Source organism: Marmota marmota, unplaced genomic scaffold, assembly GCF_001458135.2.
Source record: "Marmota marmota marmota unplaced genomic scaffold, marMar, whole genome shotgun sequence".
NCBI classification, from domain to species: Eukaryota; Metazoa; Chordata; class Mammalia; order Rodentia; family Sciuridae; genus Marmota; species Marmota marmota.
In genome coordinates, this window is record NW_026000068.1 from 16,507,899 (window position 1) to 16,526,531 (window position 18,633).

Consider the following 18,633-nt stretch of genomic DNA (forward strand, 5'->3'; position numbering starts at 1 on the left):
CAAAGTTCTTCAATGCCCTTCTTTTTAAACCTCCACCCCAATTACATCCCTCCCTTGAGGATATTTACAATACTCTATGACACATGCTCTGTACCTTCTTGGTTCAAGGAAAACACACCTACAGCATTTCAAATTAACTACTGACCCTTACTCTCACACTATAAACAAACCCTTTTCAAAATCTCAATTGCATTGTGTCCACATTGATTAAAGCTTGAAGCCTGGTGACCTCACGTGGTGTTAACTTCTCCCATGCACCAACAGCATTCTGCCTTTCTACTCAATTACCCCCTTTGGTGCCAGAGGATCGCTACCCAATGAACACACACAATGGACTTCTGCTTCATTACACTAACCAACAGCAGGATAGAAATAAGCAGAAGAGGAATAAACAAGCTAATTTATCATGAGGACAGAGCCAGCTTTCACCAGTCTCGCCATGGAGAACTTTAGTGGTTAACGGGAATATCAATAGTCTGGGGGTGATGTTTATGATATTACAGATTATAGACAAAAGCCACAACAGAACCTCACTGATTAAAGAATTTTGCAGATTAGTAGGTGCGAACACACAAAAACCCTGCCTTAAAACTATATAAGGTCCTACATAAAAACCTGCTCAATAATTATTTGGGGACACACAACCCTGGGCTTTGGATAATGTGGACTGACACCCTGGTAATTTGACCCAAGTGTTCAACCTAACTGTGGGGCCTCTGTTATTCATCTTGGTCAGGAGGGACCCAGCCTCTTTGTGTGAAGGATCTGGTTGCCCCCCTTCATTAGGCATGGCAAGGGCACAGCGGTTGATTAAATTAACAACTTTAGAGGGCTTCAGTCCCAGTTCCCAGACATTAGCACCATCATCCAGAACAAATTAAAAGCCTCACAGCAATTAAGCAGATTTTGGAAATGAATTTCCCATGGTTCAATGGCTCAATAGCAATCTTAAGTAGTAGAGAAGAGCCTAGAAGGCTAGAAGGAAAAGAAGAGGAACTGATGATTGATTTTCCAAAGTAAACACACAAACTGGTAGAAGCAGCACAAACAATAAACTTCTGAGCCTCTGTTAAGCAAGGCGTTTGCATTTCTTTTATATGAAATTGGAATATTCTGTCACCAAAGTTAAAGGGATAAGAATGTAGTGGAATTATTCTATTAAAATGGTGAATTTCAGAAGGATTTCTCCCCCCCACCCACCATTTTCTTTGTTTTTAATTACTTCATTGTAGCCTTGTTCAAAAATATAAATAGATATTGAGAAGGAACCAAAAATATCTGTTTCCATTCACTAGATTTTAAAGTCAAACAAGCAATCTTCCCTGACTCTGGCACTGGAACCATCCACATCGCTTGGACTGGTTTTAACCAGTATTTAGAACAATGATGGGCCCATAGTAAAATAAAATAAAATAATAAAGTGTCATCATTTTTAAAGGAGGGATTGGATAGTATCTTTTTTGCAAGTCTATGTTTTCTCTCCATCTCTACCACCTGTGCCCCTCACTCTGGGCCACCTCCGTGCCCTATCCCATTACTTGCACCTCTAGCTGGAAGGTCTGACAAGGAAAGAAGTCTAGCTTTTGTGCGACTTTCTCCTTGGCTTCTGCTTCCTTCTCTTTCAAGCTGACACATGTGTTTCTTACTCTGCTCCTGCCTGGCACCTCTGCCTGGCTCCACTTGTAGTGTCTCCTTGCTTGCAGGCACACATTCGACACAGCATGCTTCAGTACCGTTTTGGCACCTGGAGGAATGTGTGGATGAATTCATTCCCACCCACCAGATATGCAAGCTGAACACAATGGAATGCAGAGGTGGTTATGTGCACATATTACATTTTCTTCATATCAAGAACATTTATAAAAGCTGACATCATAAACACACATTATTGGTCTCTAAGAACAACCATAAATAAATCTACAAAATTCTTAGAAGGGAAACAGAAAAATGAGTTTTTCATTTTTTTAAGAGTTCATAGTAAAATTACAGAGTCTTCTAAAAGAAGTTCCTTCAAAAGCCTTCATGCAGCCAAAGAAATATATTTGCTACTTAAAGATCATAAATCTCGAAATTTCCCTTATCCTTCAACATTTACATTTGAATAGTCAAAATTTGGAAATATATGAACCAGTGGGTGTTCCCTTCCTCCCACTAAACTTCACCAACCAGCCACAGGCAATTCTCTGCTTTTATGGCCAAGTAAAGACCAAAATATATAGATCAGACATAGTAACAATTAGCACAACAGCAGGCAGAAGGAATGAATGCCTCTACTAGTGATCAGGAGGCTTGGTGTGAATCTTATTCCTTCTTCAATAAGTCTTCTCTGAGTCTTAGTTTTCACAACATACCAAAAGTCCCCTTTCCTACTCCAAAAATTGTGCGACAATAGTAAGCATTCACACCAAGAAGTGGGACTATCTTGAATGGTCAAATGAAAATAAGAAAGTAAGCATTTATCTGTGCTTTTCTTCAACAAATATTATTGGGTATTTATATTGCACTGGTCGGGGATAACAACTCCAGATACTGTTGAGCACATCAGACCATCCTTGTTCTCATGTAGCTTACAGTTTTTTAAGGTTAGATTTTCATCATTATTTTTTGTTTCTCATACAGCACTAAATCTCTAGCTAATCTTGCAACAGTTAATATTTTATAAGCAAAAGATGATCAGTTTTTCCTCAAAGTTTGACTTTCAAAGGTCTTTGTCATGTATTTTATGTCTAGAAGGAAAAAAATTTCCCCAGTGGATAATGACTCCAATTTCATAACATTAAATAAAAGGACAACTGGGATTCACTTTGCAGCAAGCAGAGACAAAATAGATCTCTTTCACATAGTGATAATCATTTAAAAAATCTTGCTAGCATGGGGTTTCTATGCTATAAAAAGCCATAAACACTGGCTCAGAATTTAAAAAGGTGAAAGTTTAAGATTCAAAATCAGCTCCTTGGAAACAACCACTAACTAAAGGAAAAAGTAAATTAATGACTCCAGTTTACCAAATATGTGAATAATGTGCTTCTTGCACTATTGGTTTGCATAGATTATGCCAATAGGAAGGTCATCAAGCAGGATGGCTAGGTTTCTATTTTGATCTAATCCATTAAGGGGCACAAATAATCTGTGATGGATCTAAAAGACACAGAATGACTCAAAACTATCTATTAATATAGATATTAAAAAATTACTTAGTGGCAACTTCTAATTTAGGGAAGTGGCTCTCTTACACAGGCTGCTCTAATTAAGCAGGCACATATGAAGCACCTGACTTGTTCTCTCATTTTAATCCACAAACTCCCTGTGGAACAGATTTTTTAGATGAAGAAACTGAGGTTCCTGCATATAAATGCTTTTTCTAGGTTACAAAGCAAGTCTGATAACAAATAGACAAATCGGATTACTACCATTGATAAAATGACATTCCTGAAGTTAGAGATCTGATCACCCTGAATGGAAGGATTAGTAAGTTTTTCAGTGAACCAAAACCATCATAGGGAAAACCTTCAGCCAACACTATGGAATTTTATAATATGCCTAAGTCATCAATAGCTACTTATCAAAACTGCTGTAATCATCCTTCTTAGTGGGAAGAGTTCATAATGTCCCTGAACAGAGCTGATACAAGTACCCTGTCCTGTCCCAATCCAGAAACAAAACAAAACAAACAACAACAAAAAAAAACTGTCTCACATATATGCTAAACCTGGATCTGTAAAAATCCCAATCATCCTGCTCATGGTCCTCCAAACCATATTTTCTTTCTTTCCCTTTTTTAACAAGTAGGTAGGGCAGGGGAAGAAGCTAATGACAGAAACTCCTTTGATAACTGTAAAAAAAAAAAAAGAAAGAAAGAAACAAATTCTAATTAAAAGATAACCTTAGTGTCCTGTTAGTTTAAAAGGAATCTACAAATTGTCTATCCTGTTTTTGTGGATTTTTTTTCCTCCTCTTTCATCAGCTACCACCCAGAAATACCATGTTCTCATACAGTGTTTAGCGTGTTCAAAGAATGGAGCCGGGGATTTAAAACTGGCAGGTTCATGCACCTGCAAATACTGTGAAATCAGGGGGAGGAGCCCCTCTGTGAAATCGAGGGTGTCACAGGTGCCTGTCATAGCCAACACCCCCCCACACACACACACCAAAATCTTTCTCAGTAGAGATGTGACAACAAGGCCCCCCCTGGTGTAGTCTGTTCAAAGTCTCAGCAAAAATCTTATCTACAACTTCCTTAGCCCAGACACGCAGGGACTAATGCAGCAGGCTGGTTCACACAAGCCAGAACTAGCTCAAGATTACAGAGAAAAGAATGTGGGGACGTGTCCTTTCCACATTGGAGGATTCCACTCTGGGGTGAGTTACAGACTAAATGAGAGCAGATAAAACATATAAGAACGAGAGTAAAAGGAACCAGACCTCAAATGGCCTGAACTGCTTTGAGAGAGCTGGATTTAATAAACTATGGAACCCAACATTTTGGTTGTGATCACCTGAAGGCAAGCACGCTAAAGAGACTTGAAAGCCAAGATTTCATTTCAGCTAAATTAGACAGTGCAGAAGAACATAGTACTTTCTGACTGTTGAATTTCAACCAAAAGAAAGGGGTGGGGGGTTTACAGCATAGTGATTGCACCTCTCAAATCACACAAATGTGCTTATCAGTTGCAATGGCTGAGGCCCTCAATGTTTTAAACTCTACTTTGGCAGATCTGAGTTTTCTGTTTGCAGTTACCTTCAGAGTGAAGAAAGGGCAGAGACAAAGGAAGAGGGATTTTGTGGCTTCTTTTATATATAAGTCAAACCCCCAAAATGTAGAGTTATGTAACGTTCCCCCAAATTTACAACTTCAGAATTATGCTTGCACAAACCTCCTCCAAAGGAAAAATCAGTCATAGATATTTAGTCAAGGAAGCCTCAGAGTGATAAAGTCTTAAAACCAAACACATACATAAGGTCCATACTACACATCTGTTTTTCCTCCCCATATTACATGTCTGGGTTTTATTTTATTTCATTTTTTTTTTTTTTTTAGTTTTAAATTTACAACATTCCCCCAAGCAGGAGGAAGGGAATGTACCACACCCTCAGCAAGCAAGGAAGGACTTCAGGGTTTTTGTTTTGGTTTGGTTTGGTTTGCTTTTTTAATTCCATAGAGTCCTTTAAAATCCACATAGAATTTAGTAACACTGTTATTAGCTAAGTATCATAAGTATACAAAGACAAAGGGGAAAAGACAAAGTTATTGCTATTTTATTTTCCAGCACTGTAACAGAAAAGTCAATCAAGCTGTATGAAGCATAAGTTGGGAATTTTCTGCATATTAACTCCATGAGAGCCTCAGACAGAAATCAGATGACCTTCAGGCAGAAACCCAGAAGGAGATGAACCTTTGGAGCACTGCTGGCATCAGGCCTGAGTCCAAACCATGGCTCATCCTCTAATCCTGTGAACTCAGTTACTTCCCTTTCCTGGACTCTGAATCCTGCTAAAATGAGATGGAACAAGATGGTTTCAGAGGCCCTTTCATCTTTACAATTTAACACTGAGAAGCTCCACAGCTTCTATTCAGGCCAAACACCACCAAAGTGTACAGATACAGAGGACCCACACAGCTGCACTCATGGAGAGTAACAAAACACACAGCTTTATTAAAATCATATATAAAGCAAAAGCAATAGATAGACCCCAAGTAAAAGCAGGAGGGATTCTTTTCGGAGTTAAGTGTGCATGCTTTTGGAGAACAATTTGGTCTTATGTAATTTATTAGTTCCCTGCAATGATATTAATATCCACCATTTTTTTGGAAGACTCATAATGAGATGTTTAGATAAAACAACAGCATTTATATTAGAAAGCAGGATGCCCTCCATGAATTTCAAAACCAAACCTAGTAATGCTTTGGGTCATTCTCATTCCTTCTACCTCCATAGATTCACCAATGTGGAGTGTTTGATAAAGTGGTGGTGACTCAAGGAAGGAAAAGAATAGATAACAATGTCATGATCTTAAAGCAGAGAAGGACAGAGAAAGAAAAGGAAGAGAGATGGGGTTTAGCAGATGGTGTTACTCAAAAGTGATTTGGAGATCACAATGCTGGTAGGCCTTGTTCAAGGAGATATCCCAACATTTGCCAAGTCTTTGGGATAGATTCTGGGAATATGTAATCTTCTGCAACCCTCCATGAGATGGAAGGCTCCTCCTTCCATGTCACTGTTGAGAAAGGGAGTCAAGGAAGTTTGGTGCCTTATTTGACATCACCAAGCCCACACCTTGCCTGCAGAGTCCCAGTCACATGACATTGTCTGGAGACCAGGAATTCTCTCTTTGGGAGGGATCTGCCAGGATTCAGGCAACAGTTAACTGCCTCCAATCAGCTTTCATGAACTTGGTGCTATCTAGGGCTTGGAGAAAACTGAGTCAAGTATTTTCAGACCAATTACCTTTTTTCTAAAGAAAAACTGTAATGCCTAGCCAAAACAAAGGTGGTGGCCATGGCCTTTTCTTTCAATTACTTCTTCTTTTTTGGAAATGTGTATCTGTAAAGCCCCTGAGCTAACCCAGAGAATTAATCAGAAGTTTTAAGAAGGTCCCATAATTCGTGTGGGCCAGGGATAAAAGAACACCATTTGCCAAGGAATACTAAAAGAATGGATTAAGTAGAGAAAGAGGGAGAAGAAATGTGCTTCAAGACCCAGGATATAAACAGGCCTAGTGGATGGAAATGCTAGCTCAGTTTGGGTGGGAGTGAGTGGCATCAGAAGTAGGTTTTAGACTTTCTAGCCCAAGATGTGCCCTGAAAAGGTGTCCCTATGTTTGCCAAGGCCTTACTTTTCCTTTCTTGAGCCCATCTTCTGTCCACATCCACGTTACCCTCTGTTTTCTCCAATGGTTCCATCTAGACCTACTGTGTTTGCTAAAGCCAAAGGCCATTCTATGGGTTTATCGTTTCAACAATTTTCTATTATAAAGGCCAGCCACCCTTAGCTGTGTGTAATACTTTCTTTTAGGGGGAGTTGGCTTGTGATGTTCTCAGGTTCAGCCCTCCCCAGCGTGGCCTGCAAGCCCCAGTCAACACTGACAATGGCTGGCATGGGGGTTATTAAGTATTAGGAGCTGGAATTGTTTGCTCAGAAAGTAACTAGGTCAATGATCAGTGATCATGCAGTGATGGGAGTGCTCGGCTGGAAGAGGGTGGGAGCAGAAGAAGGGTAGCCTGAGCTTTCATCTTCTATTTAATCTGTGTAGAATCAGTTTCATCACACTCACCCCTTTGTTTCCCATAGAAACTGAAGGGACAATGGGAGCAGAGCAGCATTAGGCTTAAGAGCATGGCTTAGAATTCAATCAAGGATCAGGGGCTTGGGTCAGCCTTCTTACTATCTCTGTCACCTCAGAAATTTCCTTAAATGAACCTGAGATTCATCTGAAAACTGGAGAAAGTCATTATAACTGCTTCTCTGGGTTGTTATAAGGATTAAGCAAATCAACACGGGTGAAAAGCTTTTTCACGTGTAAGTCCTTAAAGTGTCAATGATAGTGAGCCAAATATCCTGCTCCTGGTCAGACATCAACCTGGCCACTGCTTCTTCTCCCCAACAAGTTTCAATTACAGGTGGAATGTGGCCTTTGGATGTTAGTAAACAGTGTTAGTAAATGGCTAAGAAAACTCAGTGCTTTTAAATTCTAAACATATGTGTTACTCTTTTCTATAATTTAACAATTTTTTTTACATTAGTCCTTTTTTAAAAAGGAAAAGTCAGAAAACATTGCCCAACCTTCAGGTTTGAGAATTTCAGTACCCCAAGATCCTCCTTTCCTCTCCCATCCCCCTCTGAGCACTTTTAAGAACTGTCCACATCTGGCACATGTGTCCATTTAGTTCACCATCACACAACCTCAGAGAAGAAATGAGACCTATGTGAAGTAGATGTGACCCATTTCATTACACTATGTTCCCTGTCTTCCATGTTCTCTTATAGTATCTAGTCATTGAGAGTTGCAAATCTTTCAATGAAGAAAATCTCTCAGCATTTTTTCCCCCCACAGAACAAGATGTATCTATTCACGGTGACAGCATGGCTGCTCCTGACAGCCTCTGGTCTGGGATGCCTTCGTTATTGTGCATGGGTGTGAACATGAACAAAAAATTGTCCTTTGGGGAAGAGAATTTTCAATTTTCAGCAAGAGGCTCCCCTCTCAACTGCTCCACCATCATAGCCAATCCAGACTCTCTGAAACCCTCTTTAGCCCCAGTTGATTCCTTCTCTTGTTTTCCTTTGAAAAAGTCCGGACTTATTATGTAACTACACAAACATGTTAAAACCACTAGCTAGGGAAAATAAAATCAAGTCATCTTCCTTAAAGTAGCAAATCTCAAAATACTTTATGGTTAATGAACTTGGCTGCTCAGACAATTGGATGATTCACACAATTATGGAGACGGGTTAGAACCTGTAATAAATCGGTTGGACTGGCATCTGCCAACTCCTCAGAAGGTGTCCTCCATTAGCCTTGGTGAGACATTGCTTTGGTCTGTATAGATGGACTCCATTTACCATCACAAATGAACCCTAACGAAGCTAGGCAATCTTTTACTAAATCTTTCTGTATTCACATAGTAAAATGGGTACAAAAATACCAATTTGGCTGGGATTGTGGCTCAGTGGTAGAGCGCTGACCTAGCATGCATGAGGCACTGGGTTCAATCCTCAGCACCACATAAATATAAAATAAAGATATTGTGTCCACCTAAAAAAACTTAAAAATAAATATTAAAGGGCTGGGGATGTGACTCAAGTGGTAGCACGCTTGCCTGGCATGCATGCGGCCCGGGTTCGATCCTCAGCACCACATACAAAGATGTTGTGTCCGCCGAAAACTAAATAAATAAATATTAAAAATAAATAAATAAATAAATAAATATTTTAAAAATACCAATTTGAGATAGCTATTTGTGGATTATAATATACAAATTTTGGCACACGGTCCACATTCAACACATGTTAAACTATATATATATACACACACACACACACACACACACACTTATACTCACATATATATAATTTTATTCATATATTTATTTAAAGATAAAATATTAACATAATGATTTGATGGTATAATTAGCAGGGCTTCCAATTTCATATATTTTCAAATTCTCCGTTAATTAGTGAAAATTATCTTAATGCTAGGAAACTTCAGCAAAAGACATCTTTCGCTGGTAAACTTAGATTAAAAGGGGCTCTTCCCTACCTGTGGCTCTCCTAACTTAACTAGTTTCTAAGGCCCTTCTTTTCTAACCCCAGTCAACATGCAGCTCTATCCTGAGCACACAGTAGGCCCTAATAAACACTTTGCATATTAGGTAAGTGGTACACATGAGCTTTAAGCAAAGGACCTTCATATAATCTCAACAAATCCTAAATCACTGTAGAATCACCCTGAGGAAGATAAGGTAAAACTCTTTCCTCAGTCTATATGATTTTTTTTAATTCAAAGGTCATACTATTGTAAAATGTCAACTAGGTAGGGAAGGCTGTAAGTCCACACCTGTATTCCAGGCAGAGGACTTGAAAACTTCACATAATATTATGATCTCAAGGAACTGTTTTCCATTTTTGTAAGGAAAAGGAAAGTTCTAGAAGAAGTCTAGACAGGCAGTACTGAAAGAACACAGAGATTAAAGAGCTTTGAGACTGTTCACACAAGCATTATTTTACTGCAGCAGTCAAGCAGATGCTTTAGCTTTTTAAAAGTCAAATAATGTTATTTTGATTACTATAAAAAATTACCATTTTCAAAAAGAATTAATTTGTGAGCTTTCATAGCACTTTCACAAACTGCATTAAATACCTAGTTACCAAAGAGAAAAAATGGCATGGTTTAGTCAGATGAGAAATTTTATAAAATAAAAAACAGAATCAAATACAGAAACATGTGGACAAATATGAACCAAAAACCAATTAATTAGTGCTTTTCAATATTCTCACCAGATACCTAAATACTACAGAATTACAACATCACTGATGTACAGTAAATTTTCTTTAAATGCAACAAGCTTAAAATCAAATATACTGAGGAGCAAACACATGCATTCTGAGTTAACTGCAATTTCATAATTCTGCAACTTCCAGATGAAGACCATCAATAGTTTCCACTTAACAATAACACAACAATATGTGCCATATAACTGAAAGGAGTAGATAAACCCATGTACCATTTGAGAAAAGTGATTTTACATGTGTGTGTGTATGCATGTATGCATGTGTTATATACATTATTTTCTCAGTTTTACAAAACAAATAAACAAAAAGCCAGTCACATAAGTGAAGTTTTTAAAAGAAACAGTGACCCTTCATAAAGAAATAATAGTTGGCAATTTTTTGAAATTTATTTGGAGATTTAAGTGTGGAATCTTTCGATTCGTGGGTATGCTTGAAACAATGCAATAATTTTCTATTCATTCAGTTCCAATCTTCACACTCTGAACAGTCTTAGAACAGGTGGAACAGTGACCTGCTTTTTCAACCATCATATCCCCCAGACATGACTAATTTGAAGTTGAGCAAATTGCTCATAATAGGTCAGGGATTCAAGTTCATGAGTTTTTAGTGGCTTCACTTTTGTTGAAGGGCACATGGTCTCCTTCCCCTCCTCCTTCCAACCCCTGAAGCTGCCTCTCCATTAACTAAATTCACCAAACATGAAAGCAAAGGAACATTCTTTTAAAAATTTTCTGCAAGCTAATTTTTCAGGAGGATCAAGATTAAGCTATTTCTTTTAAAATATCTTATTTTCCTTCAGGGGTTCTTAAAGTTTAAAATGAATTCTACATACCTGAAGAAACTAGTCACTTAAGAAGACTTCTGAATAAATAAGAAAACATTCAGATGCCTACTTTTATAGTGGCTCAAAGTTTTCACAAAAACATGATATATATCACTGAATTTAGAAACACCCTAAGTTCTATCATATAAGATATTGATTTCAGAGCCTTTTTACAAAATCCCATTCAATGTGTAGCAGTACATAGGTACTGGCATAAAGAAGAAAAAAACCTAACACACAAAGCAAGCAACAAACAAACTTAGGAAGAAGGTCACTGGGGTAAGAGTATATTTAATCTGGCTAAACCAAAACTCAATTCTTTTGCTTTTTTATGTTTGCTTTTATGGCTAATGTTTTCTCCATCAATTCTAAAAGGCTGCACCAAACATCAGGCCAAATATAACATAAAACTCTTGTGAATACTAAAAGAGTTATACAATTAGAACTGAAAAAAAAAAAAGACCTTAAACTCATTTATCTACCAATGAGGACACAAGCCTATTGATTAACAGACTTGCTTGGTCACTTTGGGGCTCATGGTTTGTCACTACTGTTGGGGAATGATGGTTGTTTACTTTTGTGTTGTGTAGAACTGTGGGGTACCTTTCCAATCCAATCAGGTGCTTTGATGTTTAGACCCTCCCTTCCTAAGTTGCCACACATATTGTGGCCAGTTCAAAATGGACATTTTCTTTTCTCATTTGGCCTACTGCAGATATTTTAGAAAAATACTCCACACCCAGGACACCTAACCCCTTTAGTAGCAGTGGCATTGAGCAGTGAAGTTCTCTTCTCACTGAGAACAGGAGATGGTTTCTGAACTTCACCTTGACTTTCCAGTCCTCAAACTGTTGAAAAAACTACTGATTCCACCTGTTCACTTTGCTGCATTTCTGTTCTGTGCTTGGTTTTGTCTACTTTCCAATTTAGGCAACTGGAGTGGGAAAACATATGCTTACCTTTTGCTAATATTCATTTTCCATGGGTTTTATACCATATTCAATTGCCTAGATTTGTGTAAGAGCAAAAACAAATTACTACCCCAAAAGCAAGAGTAAAAGCTAAGACATCAATCAGTGTGGGCTGGATCCAATCTGTTTGGACTGGGCATCAGAACTGGGACACAGACTTTGCAATTGAGAAAGGAGGAAAGCAGCAGTAAACTTCTACAACAATTTCCCTGAGAAATGTTATGCATAGATATTTTTCTTTTATAGGGCAAGTTAGAAGTAAAGCAGTTTGTTAATTGAGGTGAATCTACTTATGGTTAGACCCTGCCCCTGCCTTTTTTATATTGTTCCAGTATGGTCACTAACCAGGTTCTATGGGGGGAAATAACCCTTGGCATTACTTATTGCAGACAAACCCTGCTTTGAACAAATAACTGTTCTGGCCCCATAGGAATTCTGATGCCCAACACTCACAAGTGCCTTGGGATCTCCTCCACAGTAGTAAGATTCCAGAAATCAAACTAGTTTCAAAAGTGCCCAAGGAAACCTACTACATGGATAAAGAGCTCTCCAAGCCCAAGAGATCAGTTTTAGAAAAAGAAACACACACCAACAAACACCAGGAAACTACGTGTAATGGTTCGCTGCTTGTGCAAAAACCTCAAAGAGGATGAAGGTCAGACAGGGATAATAGGCCAATTTAATTCTGAAAGCACAAGGTGCAAGAAATTTTAATTATGGTCTGCCACTGAAATCACACAAGATCCAATGGCATCTAACTGCAACTGCTCATCAAGGGAGACAAGAGGTGTAATTGTAACCGCTGCATAATCACTGTGAGGGCACAGAGAAGGCTGTCTTCAGCTCCCAGCAGAGAAGGTATTAAGGGCCTCGAAAAATCCAATACAGGGAAACATGGAGATTGTAAGAAGCCAAACACAAAAGCCAAACCCGTGTGTGCATGTGTGCGTGCGTGTGGTATGACAGAGGGTTCCAGAAACAAAAAAGAAGAAGCTGTTTGGCCCACATTGCAGATAGGAGCTTGGAAAACTCGGAGCCTTTTCCGCTTTGTGGATACATGCACACAGAAAGGCACGGCTCCTCCAAGAACTTCACTCCTCCTGAAGCTTCTCCCACTCTCCTTTGTTTAAAATAATTAGCTCGGATGTAATAGTGATTAACAGTACCAGACTCCCGGTAATTTGCTCTCATCAAACCCAGGTCTGCAGACAAAACGCTACTCAGAAGGCTGAAGGTGTCCAAACCCCTGCAGCTCCCTCGGCGCGGCCGCCCGCGCCCCGGGGCAGTTCCTCCTCAAGTCGCGCCGGCTCCAGGAAAAAAGGACGCGCAGAGAAACCCCCTCCGTGGACAGTCTCTACTAGACAAAGTTTTTAACAAAGCCTCGAAGTAAGGGAACTGAACCTCGCAACCGCGCCCGCTGCAAAGTTGGCGCTGAAGTTTGTGCCAGGATGTCCCAATCTTGAGAGGAAAGGGACGCGAGTGTGCCAAGAGGCGGGAGGATGGATGGTGATGGAGAGACAGTGAGAGAAAGTGAGTTTTTTTCGAGTGGACCGTGAGTGAGACGATCTTGCGAACCCGGAAGCCAATTTGGCCCCAAGAGGTCCGGGAGGTGCACGCCACCGGAGGTCTCCGGGACTGACGCCGTCGCCAGGGGCATTTAGGAGCTGTCACCTGCGGGGAGCCCTGGCGGGAGCGGAGACGCCCTCCTAGGCGCCAAGGGAGAGGGCTCCAGGCTCCAGACTCAAGGATCTCGGGACTCTAAGAAGTGGGGGAGGGGAAATTCCCGAGAGGACAGGAGGCCAAAAGCAACTTTTCCGATATGCTTTTCTCCTCCGACCTCTCCAACTTCCCGCTTGGTCAGCCGAAGACTCTTACGACCCACTCTTACCCCATCGCACCTCCCAGCCCGCGGTTCAAACCAGTCCCCCGCGGACCGTGGAGTGGGGGGTGCAGCGAAGAAGCCGAGAGCACAAACATTGGGGCCCGATGTGCAAGCCTTCACCCCCTGAGACAACCAAATGCATTTACACATGCAACCACCGAAGCCTTGTAACAGAGCTCCGGGTTTGCGCTGGGCGCAGTTTCCCCACACTTCTGTTGTTCCTAATAAAGTCGATTACGTTGCCCTCCCGGAGCTGATTGGAAGGAAACAGAGAGGAAAAGGGGGGAACGCGGGAAAAAGCAGGGGTGGGGAGAGCAATCAACTTTGTAACCCAGAGCTTCCTCGCGGGATCCGTCGCCATGCTTAAGATTCCCACCCCCGCACCCCCCTCCTGCCTTTCAAGTGGATACTGAAACTAGGCCAAAACTTTTTCCCCTCCTTTTCTCCAGCCACTAGACTGGATTGTGCCCCACGGAGCCCCATGGAGCTCTGCTTTCTTAAGCACAATAGCCGGACTAATTAGATCATAGAAGCAAGGCAGTGATACTGTAACAAGTAGCCCAAGAGGCAAAGAGGGAAGGGGCCCGAAAAGAGAGAAAGGGGGAAAAGTTTGCAGCTCTCGCACTTACCAATCAAGCCTCCCACCAGAAAGGCGATGATTTGGAACACAAGCAGAATCCCACCAACAATGCACAGCTTCTTGGTGCTCATGTTTTCTATAATTGCCCCAGCCATTTTTGCGCCCCCCCTTTTTCTTTTCTCCTTGAAATAAATGTTTTAGGGTGTGCTTTTTTTGCTCCTTTCCCTCTCACACTCCCTCCTCCCTCGCCTCCTTTCTGGGCGCTGCAAAACTTCAGGGGTGCGGGAGCGCAGAGATGATGGGACCCGGACCGAAGGCGCCCGCACGGATTCCCCCGGCGCAGCCGGATCGGGCTCCCCCAATGCCCGGAGCTGTGATTGTGGCCGCTCCGCCGCCTGTGGACGCTTAAAGGAGCAGGGAAGCGGATCACATGACGCCGCCTCCCTCCCTTTCTTCCTCCCTCCCTCTCGCGCTTCCTCCCTCCCTCCCTACCTCCCTCTCTTCTACTACCCCTTGCCCGCCAGTTCGTGGATCCGAGCTCAGGCCTGCGCTGGCGTCCCTCTCCCCAGTCTGGCTCGCAGCCTGTCCCGCCAAGGGCTGGTAGCTTGGTGGGTATATTGTTGTTGTTGTAGTTACATGGGCGCCCCTTACTCAACAGCTCACACGTTTCCTTTTCTGGCTCTTGAAGTGCGAGATTTAAATCACCCACGGACGCTTCGCAGACCTTCAACTAATATGCATTGACTTTAGGAAATGGTCCCCACTCCCACCCCCAACTGCTAGAACTCTCTTTAGGAAAAAGGAGATAATTTTTTTTTTTAAAGGAAAACAGTAGATGCTAAATCAGAACACAGAGATGCGGAATAAAGTCTTAGCTCAGCTTCCTTCTGCCTGGTCCCAGCCTCTGTTACTGGATATATACTCAGCTAAATTCCACCCTCGCTCCTTGTGGAACCTAGCACTCCAACGACCGACCGACTACTGTTCCTTACTCCACCCCTTGGGCTTCCAGAGTCTTAAAGAACACATGTTCTATTCCATCACAGTTTTAAACTGATTCCAAAACCAACTCCTCTAAAAAACCTCTGTAATTTTCCACACCACCTCCATGTTGTATCTCCAAGAACTGAACCCCTACAATCCAATTTTGCGTTTATATTTTCACCTCGTAAACATATATCTTCACCACTGAGCAGTAAATTCCTGGGGGATACAGACTGAGGCTCATTCATCTTTGCACCACCTTTCCCCATGGTGCCTAACAAAATTCTAGCCCTGGTAGGTCCTCCATTAACTTGTGGATTGGATAATTGAAGGTGAAAGCAAACCTAAAGCCTTTTGCATTTTAAAAGCCTAAACAATCTTAGTTGGTTTAGAAGGTACATATACTAAGCTGCAATGTTTGTTGCCTCTTTGTGAAGATATATTTGTATTTATACATAACTTCAAGGGAAAGGGGTGGGGTGGTCTTAAGAGATTTCCTGCTCTATCAAGTCTAAATTCCTGGCCCTGGTTTTTCCATGTTTTATCAACTGTCTACTTGGCCAATACAACTCACATTACCCAGCAGTCCCTTCGGTTTGGTAAACACCCCTTGACACAAAAATGAGTTTCCACCACCACTCTCCTTTCCTCTGTCCACACCCTCTTCCTGCCAGGAGGCTATTCCAAGTCTCTCTTCCTCTACTGTGTTCCTTAACTTTCATCACCTTTATAGAAGATACCATGTATGTCACATTTAATAAACTTGTTCCTTTCTACCTTCAGTTACTAGACTGGGTACTCCTTAAGACAAGTACCATATTGTATATGTATAAAACCTCCACTCCTTGGACTCTAGCAGTTCTTCATAATTCTGAATCTTGGTTGCTATTTATTCAGACTTTGACTCAATACTTTATCTGAACAGTCACTCACTGAGCACTGAACATGTTCAGTGCTTGCTTTCCTTAGCATGCAAGGATACCAAAATTTCATGACTTGCCTTTGTCCTGAAGAAGCCCCAGTTTGGTTGTTATTCACTGAATAGTGATTAAATATCTGTGCTTTGGACAATTCCATGTACTTTCTAAAAGGTAAGAAGCAAGGGAAATTGTTGTTAACAGTAGAAGTTGGAAGTGTTTAGCAGCTCCCCAACAGAGGTATACTATTGTGGGTGATTTGTCTTCCTTCTTTATCTATATCTATATCTATATATCTATATCTATATCTATCTATCTATCTATCTATATATATATATATATATATATATATATATATATTTTTTTTTTTCCCTAATAGTCTGTGTTCCAGGGTATCATAAAACAGAGAACCAAGTATGCCCTTCTCACCTCTGGGGCTGGTTAACTCCATATTCTGTGCTCTTATCTCAGCAAGCTGCTGATTTCCACACATTTGAATAACAATGGTGCCTTTGGGTTAGAACCTCTTTTTAATACCAAAGGCTTCTTAAAAAAATAAAGTTGAAAGGCTAGGGAAGTAGCTTAGAGTGCATGCCAGACCGGAGGTTAGGTCCCCACCTCCCCTCCCCCAAAAGTAAAGTTGATAAGATTCAGTATCAAGATATATTCTCCATTTTATACTGCATTTCACTGTTTAACAAGAGATGATGCCACATATACTCCAAGCAAGAATTGGATCCACACGAAATGTCTTGGGTGGTTTAATTTATTCAAGATCAGTGAACTCAACTCATTTTTCCATCAACTACTACAACACATCCCACCCACTCTGCTCTCAAATATACCTCTGTAGAGTAGCTGGCCTAACTTCTTAGGTTCCAATTTCCTTATCCAGAAATAGAGAAATAGTGTTGGGAGTTGCTCTTTCCCCATAAAGGTGATCCCATATTTTATTTTATTTATTTATTTATTTTTTTATCTTATTTTAAAATTTTATTTTTCAAGATAGTGATAAACAATCACTGACATATACAAGTATAAAAGCACTATATACCTTGTNTTTTGATCCCATATTTTAAAGGGGCACTTATTATGTAACAATTTTTATTAAACAAAGATATTTCTAATTGCAAATCCATGCTTCTAACCTATCTAGGATCACCAATATTGTCAAACTGTGTGAGGTCCTGACACCTGTCATATTATTCATCAAATCGATCAACAATAACAGTATCCCAAAGCACTGGCAGGCTGTGAATTTTAATTAAATGTCCTTGGAAGATCTCAGAAGCAGCCTCTGAACCAAGTTCTCTCTGCCTTTCTCATGCCTTCCTGTCTTTAGTTCCTCATTCTCCCCCAAAATAAGACCATAGAAACAAATTCCCTTCCCCAAGGTGGGTCATAGAAACCAGAACCCTTTCTCCCCAAAGCCAGGCATAAAAATATTACTCCAACTTTCTCTTGCTTTTTTTGTGTAAATTACTGGCCATAAAAAACATTAGGACCCTCATTCCACCAGGGTCCTGTCCCAAACCCCAGAGGAAAATGCTACTATTGAGAGATTGAGAAGAATCTGATCAGGGCTTGCTGGGCTTCCCCATTCTGTCTATATCTGGTAGCTCAGTCCCTTTCGTCTAATTACATTTCTATATGGCTGCCCCTGCTTCATGGAACCTATGTTCAAAATCAAAGAGCTTCCTTAGTATCTTTGGTCTTCGGTCTGAGGGATCTGTGTCACTAAAATTTTGATTAAATGAATGTGCTATGCTTTTCTCTCATTAACTTGTCTTTTGTTATGGAATGTTATCTGTGACCCTTTATGGTGGGTAAGGAAAGGTATCACCCCATTCACCTCTAAAATCACCATGAATGTTTTTAAAAATTACAATTTCTGTTATGTTTTTGTAAATATTAAAAGTGACTATTGGACCTTCATTTATAGAGATGACAACACAGAAGAGCAGAAAGGAATATGAGCCTTTACCCAACTGAACCTAGATATGGCCCAAACTCCTACCCTAGGCTTTGTGTGATCACAGCCATTACATAGTCACCTACCCGCTCTAAGGCTCAGTTTTCTCACCTATAAAATAGAGGCACTATTAGCACCTACCTTTTTATTTTTATGTTTAGGAAACATCAGGGGAATCAATGACTAATAAAACAACTGAGTAGATCATTCTCAGCTTTAAAATTTTGTCAAGTTATTAATATTTCTTAAAGCATGTTTTTTGGAGAAGTTTGGGGGTTAGCTTCACTGAACAAGAGTGCTAATGAGGACAAGATCTAGTATTAAAATCCAAGTGACACTAATTTTAACAGAAATATTTTATTCTAAGAACTTCTCCTAATCAGACATAGTGGTATACGCCTGTAATCCCAACAACTCAGGATACTGAGGCAAGAGGATTGCAAATTCCAGGCCAGATATATACATAGGATGTGAACTAGGTATTGAACCCATAT

At 40.5% G+C, this 18,633-nt stretch overlaps 1 protein-coding gene and 1 pseudogene across 1 annotated transcript in view; both read right to left on the reverse strand.

Moving 5' to 3' along the window:
* Wls (Wnt ligand secretion mediator) overlaps nt 1–14,702 on the reverse strand; it is a 102,703-nt gene extending 88,001 nt beyond the window's left edge. Inside the window, exon 1 of the mRNA XM_015490494.2 lies at nt 14,316–14,702. Coding sequence (XP_015345980.1) covers nt 14,316–14,421 — 106 coding nt within the window. The 5' untranslated portion in view covers nt 14,422–14,702. The remainder of the gene's footprint in view (nt 1–14,315) is intronic.
* LOC107146332 overlaps nt 14,540–18,633 on the reverse strand; it is a 126,756-nt pseudogene continuing 122,662 nt past the window's right edge.